Source organism: Coffea arabica, chromosome 2c, assembly GCF_036785885.1.
Source record: "Coffea arabica cultivar ET-39 chromosome 2c, Coffea Arabica ET-39 HiFi, whole genome shotgun sequence".
NCBI lineage: Eukaryota > Viridiplantae > Streptophyta > Magnoliopsida > Gentianales > Rubiaceae > Coffea > Coffea arabica.
The window spans coordinates 11874976-11887486 of NC_092312.1; the positions used below are offsets into that span (position 1 = coordinate 11874976).

Sequence of the window (12511 nt, forward strand, 5' to 3'; positions counted from 1 at the left end):
TATTTCAGATTAGCCCGTATATCCCCCTGACACAAATCTAATCATGCTAGTTGTCACTATTTCAAGGTAATTAAACAATTACGGATTTAATGCCCTAATTGACAATAGATTACCAAATTAACTAATTATCCGGATTCAAAACAATCAATTAATTAAATAATCATAAGCACTGTAACCAGGGAATATGCGAATACCAATAAATAAAAAAAAAGGTAAAATTAAATCGATCTCATAATTTTAGGCGAGCCAAAGCATCCGTTGCTCTTTAACTAGAAAAAGGGATTTAACTCATCCCTGGTTTACTCTTACCGAAAAGAAAAGAAAAGCAACTAAGAATGAAAGGAAAAGTCAAAGGCTAAGCTTTCCTTGACATGCGTAGGAAGTAAAAAAGAAGCCAAAAGGGAAAAGTTCCCCTTAAGCTAAAAGGAGTCCTCCCCTATTTAATTACTAGCTAAGCCCTCTAAGTGCGGCGGCTCCCAATAGGAAGAAGAAGCCCTTCAGCCGTCCTTCCTTCACCGAATTTATCAAAATGGGCGTAATATTTTCTTTTTAAAAAATGTCCTTGGGACGAGCTCTATCATTTAGATTTTTTTTCTGTCAAATTGACACCTGATATCATATTTTCGCCCTACTCCCTCAAATAGATGCAAAATACTAAAAGTGAGTAGAATTTAACAATTAACCCGCATCGGGTCAGGTAATAAGGAAAATTAATAATAAAATAAATGATCAAATTGCAACCTATCATCGGGCTTCTGAGCAGTTAGAAAATTGTGAGCAAATTTTGATATCTAGTAATGTTGAAGATCACTCACTTGCGGCCAAACACAAATTTGCGAGAGCATGTGTTCGCCTTTGTATGGACCTTGCGTTTAATATTCGTTAAGTTGCACTTTGTGTGGACTATTGCTACAAGTATAAATAAATAAAAGTTAGTTTTTTTCCCTTTTTAGCAGGAATACGTGGAATTTAAGAGTCGGAAAAGAGAAAAAAGAATTGAAATTTGAGATCTTTAGATCTTGGAGTCTCGACCTAATAAATAAAAGCTTGTCGTCCCTACGTGAAAACGGGAAAAAGACTCAATTGATACAAACAATTCGTTGTGTGTCTCTCTTTTGGAAGTCAATTCGGATGATAAGTGCTGGCAAAAATTCTAAGAAAAAAAAAGGTTCGGATGGTAAGTATTGGAGATCTGCTTGACATCAGGGTATGGTTTCTCAATGAACTCGAAGAATCGATGGATATCATGAATACTAATTAGGTTTGTGTCAACGTTTTGTTTGAATCTGAAACTCGGAATCCAAATATAGAAGCATGCATCTTTCGACCCCGGGAGAAAAACATTTGTTATTGTGACGACCCCACCTCCCCCTAAGGCGTACCAAAGGGTTCGGCAGACCGCCTGCCCAGCTCTCGCCAGGACTCACTCCCTATCTCAAACGAGTCATGTACACACATCCATGAACCATAAATAACATTCCCAATTCAAGATTATAATTTACATTGATAGAAATCGAGGTACAAAGTCTCAATACACCAAACTAGTTCAAAACGTATACAATCCAAGTACAACATGTTCCATTCGAGGAATAGCGCGAGTACAAGACCAAAAAGTCAAAAGTCAAAACAAAAGGCTACGCTAGTCTTTTACAAGTCTCACGCGTCACTCGTACCCCTGAAAGGAAAACAAATGGAGTGGAATGAGCTAAAAGCCCAGTGAGGTTCCAAATAGCAAATTGACCATTATTTAGAAGTACAAGTTTTTGGTATAGCAAAGTAACAAGCATGAAGAGTTCATAAAGGTGAGCAATAACACGTCAAGTAGCAATCTTAAAATGAACGAATGTAGAAAATTTTTCAAAAGAAACAATAATCCAATAAACAATAATTACTCCAAAGTATAAGGATACGGATGACTCTCAGGAGCCAAATTCCCATTACATTACCAGAAGCTTGATCCCGTAGTAGTTGACACTCCGTCAACTTTCAAGTAAGTAACCAATCCAGTAGAACACCACTTAAACGACTCTCCGTCCACCGTTCAACCCCCAGCTGGGCCCAAAATCCTCAAGAACATGGGTGGTAATACTCGAGTATACCGATTAGTCGAGAAGATATCACTCCACTCGACAATACAAGAGACCCAGGGTTTGTTACCCAATCGACCAACCCCTTGCCGGCTCGACTAGAGTAACTCGCCACAGGGTTTCTGGAATTCCAGGAAGTGCGCGCATCATAATCAAGTATATCAAGTCAATTGCAACAATAAACAAGTATATCACGTAAGGGCAAGTGCGATAAAGTACACTCTTGCCCTATCAATTCACGTATATAACATGTACTCATATTGGTCACGTATCAAGTTCAAGTATCTAGTGCAATTCGGTATTTGAAAGCACTCACCAAAAGATATAGTGCCTTTACTGGTCACTTTCAGGTTATACTCCGGGTTCGGAGTCCAAATCTGCGATAAAACTCAGTTTGAGAACTTTGAAACATGACTAAGATTCGAAACTTAGACGTTTCGTTCAATAAAATCAAGAAATTGAAATTCACTCGGATGGTAGTCGTGAAACACTTGCTCGCTTTTTAAATGGTAAAACTTTGTAACATTTATACTTGAAAATGCCATGCAAGTCGAAAGTATAAGGAAAACATACTCCGAGCAATCATTATTTCCTTTCTCAAGGGTACAAGTTCGGCCAAGTCCTTCCTTATATACCCCGGAACAAAAATACTCAAGTACCCTAGATGGTTCAAGCACTATTCATATCAATTCGACCCAAGTCGCAAGTGTATTTATATAGTTCTCGAGCGTAAATTCGGGCAGCATGCCCTTTGTGTTTACCTAATTTTCCAGCCATTTAGGCTTCATTATTTTTCTCAACCACAACCCAACATCACATATGTCAACAATTCATGTCCAGAGCCGTTCCATAGGCTCACAATATCATAATAACAAGAATCACAACAATGACAAGTGCAGAAATTCAACTTAGCACAAGACAGATTTGACGTACGAATGCGGAAATAACATATCCGAGGCTACGCTTATCGGATTGAGGCGTAACCTATGCCGTTTCGAAGCTAAGACACAGAGCTACAATGTCCATGAAGGTCACTTAATCCAGTTTCTAATGTAAATTGGTCAAATTCTCCAATTACCAAACCTGAAATCAATTCACCGGCTGTTTAAATGCAGAACACTGTAATGGACATAACTCAGTGTACACAAGTCCGAATCAGGTGTTCTTAGAGGAATTTTAAAGCTACTTCAGAGCACTACAACTTTCATGTTTTGGTCCAGAGCTAAATCAGAATGGATCCTGGTAAAAAAATCGTGATAAACTGGACTGAACTGAAGAAACGGACTACTGGGAAATTCTTAAAGCAGTAGGGGTATTTTGGACTTTTCACGTTCTGCGTTGCTCCGATTGAGCTGAAATTTTGTAGGCACCTATAAAACACCATTCTCTACAACTTTCCTTCTTTGACCAAAGGCCAATTCGGCCTCTAACATACAGATACAATTTCGGACAGAATGCTTGGGAAATTTTCCAGAAATCTGGAATTTTTAGCTCTAAGTGTAGTTTCCTCAAATTTCTGGTTCCAATCACCACTAAACAACCTTATATAACTTTAATTGCAACATTCATGCATCATACATCAACTTGAGCAGAAAATCAGGAACCCTAGTTCATCAAATAAATTGGGAAAAACTACTAAAACATGCTCATCATCCATAATCTCACCATAAAATCAAGTTACTAGGCTTAATATAACAAGATTAGAAGTAAAACTTGGAGAGATAAACTCTCTTACCTTGAATAAAAGTCACCAAGAGTAGCACAAGCTCTCCCCTTCAAGAATCACACCACAACTCACTAGCTAGTCACTCAAGAACAAGTTTAATCGGTTTATTTTGTTTGATTTCTCCCTAAGTTGTTGGATTGAAGATGAAATGAAGGAGTTTTTTTTTTTCTTCTTGTTGTTCCTCCCCTCTCTCTCTCTCGGTTCTTATGCAGAAATATGGAGGAAGATGAGGCTTGGTTTGTCTTATATAGAAGTAAGAGGTTAAGGGTAATTGTGTCCACAATTTTTGGCCAACACTTGGCCTATTCTTGTCCACAAAATTTTTCTCTTTCTTTCCTTGTATTTGAGCCACAATTTCGGTCAAGCTATAATCATGAGGGGGAAGATATTTTGTTCAACTTCAATAAATTTGTTTGGTAAGCAAAAATGGTGGTCAAGCGGTGCGTTCAATCGGTAATGCGCGGGACCCGCCGGTTCGCGCCGTTTTTCTTAAAAACACCCGTACTAGAGTTTTTACTTTCCATTCACTAACCTTATCTCATGGCTACTACTCACATATTATTTCTCACTTAAAAGTCACTTTTAATCATCAAATTGATCCTTAGCCAGTACCGAAATTTCATCCGATGGAAAATCGAAAAACCCTAATTTTGCTCAAATCTTGAAACCGAAGCGGAAAACCCTATTTTCTAGGTTCATCTGCACTTATAGTTAAACAATTGGATAGTAGAGCTTTAATAAATAATAATTTCCAAATAAAAGGAAATTTTTAAGAAAACGTGAGGAATTTTCCAATTCCAGTAATTAAAATTAGGGTTTCAATTAAAATAGGAGAGATTTAGGAAAACCGGTTAGTCACAAGTAAACTAGGGTTTTTGGCTACAATATTAGGGTTTCTAGTCTTTTTAAAACAAAAATAGGTTTTAAATCAAATCCAAAGAAATACACTTTAATATTTTCTTCACAAACAACCTCCTAATATTCGGGATGTTACAGTTATTCCATTTGGGTTCTTCTCAATTATTAATTAGCAATTCAAACAAACAGAAGAATGGAGCAATTGATACTGGCTAGTGATTAAATTATAAAAGACTCATAAAAGATGATCTCTTCGCTCCATTATAAAAGACTCATACTAGCTAGCACACAGTTTAATTTGATTCCTTAATAAAACTGATAAAAAGCCCGGATCTAAAAGTGCTAAAATAACATACGTAATTAGTCCATGTCAGTGAAATAAATGAAGCAATCATAGGACTTTCAATTAAGAATTACTTGATTAGTGAATTTGTGAAGTACGAAGGATTTTTGGCTCAACTAAGCGAAAACATGCTCAACAGGTTTTAATAAATTTAGTTCTCGAAACTTTATAAACTAAAACAACATAGAGGTAAATGTATGTTATTCCACAGGACTATTACTATAAGGATTAAGTTTTTTATACACTGATTGTGTAGTGATTTTTTTACAAATCAGATTTGGATATATCCACATGTGCATGATTTAAAATTCAAATTTGAATTCATACTGTGTAGCATGATCTAAACTTGCAAGTGTAAAAAAAAAAATTATACACTAACATTGTATAGAAAAGTTGTCCTTGATATAATTCTCTATCGATGAAGTCCAAGTAATTATTCTTTAAAATTGGAAATTTTAAAGAATTCTAAGAAAATATTCTAAATCTATTATTGTTGGCATTTATACTTCAAAATTCAGATGTACAATATCTTTAGGTGAACCTGCAAGTTTCCTAATAATTAATCAAATTCATGTCCAGTGCTAGTTATACGGCATTATTGTACCAAAGATTAATCCTTTCCACTTACCATAGGATTATATTCAGCCACGCCTCGTATTAATTTTCTTGTGCAATAACAACACGTGGGTGCCCAAATACTGTTGTGGACATGTGGTGCCTCTCAACAGTCCGACACTCCGACTAATACATGGAGTTTGTTTGAACACCTCATGTGGCTGTAGCCCAATTAAGTTGGTTTTTTTTTTTTTCCCCTTTGAAAACAAATTAAGTTGGTTAAAAGCATAATTAGTACGGATCAAGCATTTGTTACTGATTTCTGTCAATGCCAAGAATGCTAAAGCATCGGCACTCTTATCAATGCCAATTAATGCTTTAATTAAAGACTATCTTTTAGGTGAATTTTGTTTGTCAGCATGTTTTTCCTCGCCAAACTATACAATAATGTATATAATTAGGGGTTTGATATGACTTACAACTCATGGCTATACTGTGGGGACGACATTACCCTGCTGGGATCCTTGTCCAAAAATTGCTTCATGCCTCCCTTTGAGTAAACTTGCTTCTTCTGTCCGAATCCCAGCGCTATTCGTCCCAATTGTTCAATTTTCAAACTGAAGATGTAATATAATTGTGGCAGTCACCGAGAAGCAACAGAATAAAGGAATTGAGAAAAATAACGTCCATGTCCTTTTAGGTGTTGTTATTTTTGGTGGAACGCCTTTCAATTCCAATTCCTACCTACTTTTGAAGCACCTCAGTCAAAATAACTAAATCAGCACCTCCTTCAACTGTTGTATCCATTCATTTGAGATAGGACAGTGGTGTATGAGTTTTAGCCTCTTGAGTCTTGACCATCTAGGAAGGAATTAAAATATGGAAGTGAGAAGATACCAATTCTATAATCAAACTGCAAAACTTACAAGTACACGCCTAATGGAAGCCGTAAATTTTAGCTAAGTATACACCTGTTATTAAATGTCAACTACTACGTCTAATCCATGCCTTTAAGGTCACCAAATGGGAAAATCCAGAAGTTGTTGAGCAAAGTATGATAGATTTGAACTCAGGAGTTCTTCTCCCTGATCATGGCTATACTATTCTTGGGAGGAAACAGTTAAAATGAATTCCAGCTAGAACCCGTGATAATGGTTATCACAGTTGAAACACATGCAATGCTACAGCATGAATAAGACTATAAATTTGTGGTGGAACGTGCAAATCCCTTCTAACGTCATATAACTCGAAAACATGGTGTCTCAAAAAAGTCTAGTGTCATTGGTTGCTCTGTTTGTGACATTCCTCATTTCCAAGTCACCAACAGCCTATGCAGAACAAGATCATTCTGAAGCAACGACACCGGCTCCAGCACCAAGTGAACCAAACCAATTTGCTAAGGAATTTTGCAGCAAAAGAAGTTATAAAGAAGGACGAGAATTTTGCACGAGAGTTCTGGCGTCAAATCCCAGGAGTGCCTCGGCAAAAACTTATGTTGATCTCATACGTATTTCGATAGATATAGCAGTGACAAATGCAAACATTACCAAAGAATACATGACATCTTTGTTGAATAGTCATGCAACAGGGGGAGAATTTCTGGAGGCTCTCAAACAGTGCATTTCTGACTATGATACGGGCATAGGTGACTTGCTCAAGATAACTACAGATATGAGTTTTTACCCTCCACTGGCAAGTTATGAGGCTTTTCTGGCTCTGGCTTCTGACCAGTTGGGCTATTGTGAGGAAGCTTTGAAATCTGATAATGTTGCCGATGGCTCAATTTTATCCAAACATGAAGTTGCCAAAGCAAGTGTTTCGCTTTGTGTGGACATTGCGAAATGTATTAATTAAGTTGCTTTTTTGCCCTTTTGTTGACTATGCGATGAGTATAAATTAAATAAAAGATTTGTTGCAAGTCTATGCGAAAAAGGAAAAAGAATTACTGTGTTAAATGTTTTTTTTTTTTGTTTCTACCATCTTTTGTGTCAATTGAGTGCTTAAGAGTTCCTTTTTCTTGTACCAAAAATGCCTTGGCCTAGTTCTCCGCAAGTTAATACAGATGATTAAGTGTTCAAAATCTGCTTTTTGTTGGGGCTTACTAATATTTCATCTTGCGTCCCTCGGAGAAAGCCAAAACGAGTCGAGAACAAATATTGTCCTGCTCGTTCTGAAGCAGATGTTCGACTGAGTACTAAATTTGATGCTTGAGATTGACTTGATAATATTCAGGGAATTCAAGAAAGAAAAGGGTGCTCAAGCTTGAACTCAATTAAATGATTAATCATAGGCAAAATATGTAAATTATCCAAAAGGTCTTTAAAGGAGTTTTGGTAATTTTGCATTAGGAGCTCTTCTCCCTGATCACGGCAATACTATTCTTGGCAGCAAACAGTTAACATGGAGTTCGAGCTAGAACCCATGATAATGGTTATCACAGTTTAAACACATGCAATGCTACTGGTTGAATAAGACTATAAATTTGTGGTGGTTCGTGCAAATCCCTTCTAACCTCACATAACTCGAAAACATGGTGTCTCAAAAAAATCTAGTATCATGGGTTGCTTCGTTTATGACATTCCTCATTACCAAGTCACCAACAGCCTATGCAGAAAAAGATCATTCTTTAGCAACAACACGGGCTCCAGCACCAAGTGAATCATCCAAATTTGCTATGGAGTTCTGCAACAAAATAAGTTCTAAAGAAGGCCGGGAATTTTGCATGAGAGTTCTGGCGTCAAATCCCAGGAGTGCCTCGGCAAAAGGTTTTGTTGATCTCCTACATATTTCGATAGATATAACAGTGAGATATGCAAACATTACCAAAGAGTACATGGCATCTTTGTTGAATAGTAATACAGCAAAAGGAGAATTTCTTCCGGCTCTCAAACAATGCATTTCTGACTATGATGCGGGCATACGTGAGTTGCTGCTTATAACTAAGGATATGGTGGATGATCCTGCACTGGCAAGTTATGATGCTGTTGTGGCTTCTGACCAGTTAGGCTATTGTGAGGAAGCTTTGAAATCTGATAATGTTGTCGATCGCTCAATTTTATCCAAACATAAAATTGCCAAAGCAAGTGTTTTGCTTTGTGTGGACGTTGCGAATCATATTAATTAAGTTGCTTTTTGGCCTGTGTGTGGACTATTGCGATGAGCATGAACTAAATAAAAGTTTTGTCGCAAATCTTTGTGAAAAAGGAAAAAGAATTGCTGTGTTAAATGCTATTTTTTGTGTTTCTACTATCTTTTGAGTCAATTGATGCTTAAAGGTACCTTTTTTCTTGTACCAAAAATACCTTAGCCTACTTCTCTGCGAGTTAATTCCGATGGTAAGTGTTCAAAATCTGCTTGGCCTTCGGGCATGGTTTTTCTGCAGTTGTAGGATCCTTTTATGAACATTCTTGGGTTTAAATATTTCATCTTGCGATCCTAGGAGAAAGCCAAAATTTTAGGGAAGCTCAAGTTTGATCGAGTACTAAATTTGATGCTCAAGATCGACTTAATAATATTTAGAGAAGTTCGAAAAAGGAATGCACAATATCTTTATTGAACTTCCGAGACTCTTAAGAGGTCAAATGCATGTCCTGTGGTGATCTGATCATACCTTTTTTGACACAAGACACAACCAACATGGTTAAACTACTTCAAATAGATTGATCTAGCACTAATCCCACCATCAACAGCTAAATCATGTGCACTTATGTAGGCAGATTCATCTGAGGCAAGAAATAGAGCAGCCTCAGCAACATGTCTGCCGTTCAGGGATTCTCCGTTGAGGTTAACTCGGTAACTTAGAAATCTATGAATCTGTTCTGGAGCCAATCTCGAAGAACTAGACACCATTGGCATGGCAATACGCGCAGGAGAGATGCAATTAACTGTTATTCCAAACTCTCCTAGCTGGCTCAACTGCAGCAGCTTTAACAAGACCTATTACAGATGCTTAGAAGCCTTATATGCAGCTGGACCTCCTGTAGACAGTGTAGCTTCAGTACTCGCAGTTCACATAATCGAGCCGCGAATTTTTCCAGCCACCATGGCCTTAGCCGCATGCTTAATAGCAAAGGCAGAACAACGAACAATTACAGCCATGGTCTCGTCGAAATCTTTAGCATCTATGGCTAGAATACTGTTTTTAAGACCAGGGACCCCGGCATTGCCAAACATGATGTCAAGACTGCCATATTTCTGGATAGCATATGCTACGGTTTCCTCTACTTCTTTTTCGTTCTTCACATTGCATTGCTTGTACGTGGCTTTGTCATGAACCGATGGATTCCGCGACCTGGTGGCCGGGATCATCTTGAATGTCGGCAACCACCACAGAGTCTCCATGCTCCACGAATATTCTTGCTGTTGCTTCACCTATGCCACTGGCTGCCCCGGTGATTATTGCCATCTTTCTCTCTAACCTGGAAATATTTTCAACAAAAACTTCATAACGAGAAATAATTAAGGATTCCAGTGGCGTGAAATTAATTGCTTACTTCAGTTGAGTAAAGAGGTTAAGATAGAAAGTAACCTTCGGTTAGCCATCGATCAAGATTCGACAAAGCTGTGCAAGAAGGAGATAGCAACTTGGTTTGCTCAATTTTTCCACGTATCACTGCTAATTTTATAGGAAAAAAGTGTTTGTCGGGTAAGGACCAAATTGACATCCAAAGTTTCAACGGAAATGCATCTGATCCTTTAAGTGGGCAATCTTGATAAATTTTGGACATTTTATGTTAAAATGTCAAAAATTTATCAAACAAATGCTTGCAAAGTTTGTTTGCAAAAGAATCTCGTATTTGAGGAGGTTAATCCAGCTTGGTAGTTTTTTAATTTTTTATATTGATTGATGGAAATACGCTTTTTACAAGATTACAACAAGCCCTAATTGGTGGAAGTAATATAAACAGATTAAAGCTTAATTAACAACAAATCAAGACGCAAACAAAGAGAGGATGTTATTATGGCTAAAGCTAAAAGTTTTTTAACACTACAAAGATTCCAATCCACATGTTGTAATTTAGATTATGTGACATCCGAAAAGAAAAAGAGAGGATTTAACTAAAAACCGTATAATGAAGAGGTGACTTCACCATGGAGAATGAAATTTAATTATGCTTGAATTTCTTTTCTCTCCTACCATAAGACATTGAATTCTGAAAGGAGGAATATTCATAGCCATGCAAAACCTGAACTAAATTCTAAAAGAAAACCCCATTCAGAATCTAAACTCAAATCTATAATAAGAATGCATCATAGTTTGGGGAGGAGGAAGGGATAAATGGCTTGAAATGGTACCCGTTGATGAGCCGACTTACCTCATTAATTCAGTTCAATCTAATCTAATTTTTAATACTTTTGACATTAAGGTAGTTTTAGTATTCTCCAACTTAAGCTTGAAAAATCCCTTTCTACATAGGTGCTCGATATTGTGCTTGCCGTCAAGCTAAACATGGTTGATTATAAAACATTACGGCTTATGTATACGTTTTACAATTATAGTGTCTAGTCATGGGTTTAATATTAAAAAATAGTAAATCTTTTATACACTGACAGTATATACACTAGCGAGTCTAGATGCATATCACGTGCACAAAATTTAATGTTCAAGTTCAAATTCAGATAATGTGATATTCATCAAACCCTATCAGTGTATACACTGATAGTGTAGAAAATATTAATCCTTAAAAAAATGATAAATCTTTTATGTACTGACAATGTATATATTAGCGAGTCTAGATACATACTACATATACAAAATTTAACACTTTCTTCCACTTTTACAACTACAAATAAAACTTCCAAAAACAATGAATAACTTTCTCTCTTTTCGAAAGAATAAAAGATACACTCCTATTATTTTTAATGCGTATATATACGCACAGTCTGTGCCTTTCTCACTGTATACATAAAATGTGAGCAAGGTTTGGTGTTCAAAAAATATATCATCCTTTTGAATTATCAACTTAGCCTTATTGTTAAGGGCAAAATGATGACAATATAATTATACAATTTTCTCTTCCTATATCAATACAGATATTTTGATTCGATTTGTCCATGTTCATCTCATGGCATTTGAAAGACATGAAGACTACAGTATATCTGCTGCTGCACTTCTTTCTTCACCATCGATAAAAAAATCACGATTTTTGTATCCAAAAGATACATGCAAGGAAAGTTGGAAGGAAAAAGGAGTGATCGTAGCCATTTAAACATTTGAAGATTAGTTGGATTTTCCTAAGGATTCTTCTAATTTCTTTTAGATTCGTTGTATTCTTCTCATTTTTTTTATTGTGATCTCGATTAGTATTGAATACAATTTACTTGAATAATCTGTTTATTTTTTTACTCTCTTTTATAATTTTTTTCCACCCAGCTATAAATTAGTAAGATATTTAGTTATCTTTTTCCTCCTACCAAAGAATTTATTTATAACTCATTCACATTTCATCTTTTTGTGCATTTTGCCCTTTTTATGTTTACATATTGTACATGTGTTTATGTGTCTTACTGTATCATATGTTTCACAAATTGCACACACATTGAGTGTGTCCCAATCACTAGTATATACAGAGGATTAATTGTGATCTCCATTTGCCCTCTTGATTACTTGAATTCGTTACTTTTTAATTACATATGAAATGTCTTATCAATTAGGCCACGCATACAATTTATTGAAACCTCATTTTGTTTATTATAAAGTCTTCAACAAGGTCATTAGAATTTAAGAAACAAAATCAAAAAACTTGTCAAGCTGATAAATCTATTACTAATCATTTTAAGTTAATTTTTATATGCTTTTGGAATTGATTACCTGAAAATGAAAAAGCGGCTTGTAATTTTTTTTTTTTCATTTGAGCTAATATATTGTGTCTTTTATCAGCATCTCGTGCCATTCTCGTCACCCTTTTTCCTATCATCTCAATCACTCTTTTTCCTATTATC

The 12511-nt window shown here is 36.1% G+C and overlaps 1 protein-coding gene and 1 long non-coding RNA gene across 2 annotated transcripts; both read right to left on the minus strand.

Moving 5' to 3' along the window:
- Positions 1 to 1472: 1472 nt before the first annotated feature.
- On the minus strand, positions 1473 to 4010 carry LOC140035830 (uncharacterized). The gene is made up of 3 exons (XR_011839745.1): positions 3823 to 4010; positions 2404 to 2464; positions 1473 to 1675 (listed from the first exon to the last, which is right to left on the minus strand). It is a non-coding gene; the product is annotated as an uncharacterized lncRNA (long non-coding RNA).
- A 5204-nt stretch (positions 4011 to 9214) lies between these two features.
- Positions 9215 to 9910, minus strand: LOC113723906 (short-chain dehydrogenase reductase 3b-like). The gene is made up of 2 exons (XM_027246866.1): positions 9611 to 9910; positions 9215 to 9505 (listed from the first exon to the last, which is right to left on the minus strand). Exons 1-2 carry the CDS (start codon positions 9908 to 9910, stop codon positions 9215 to 9217), a joined length of 591 nt encoding a protein of 196 aa, XP_027102667.1.
- Between the last annotated feature and the right edge of the window lie 2601 nt (positions 9911 to 12511).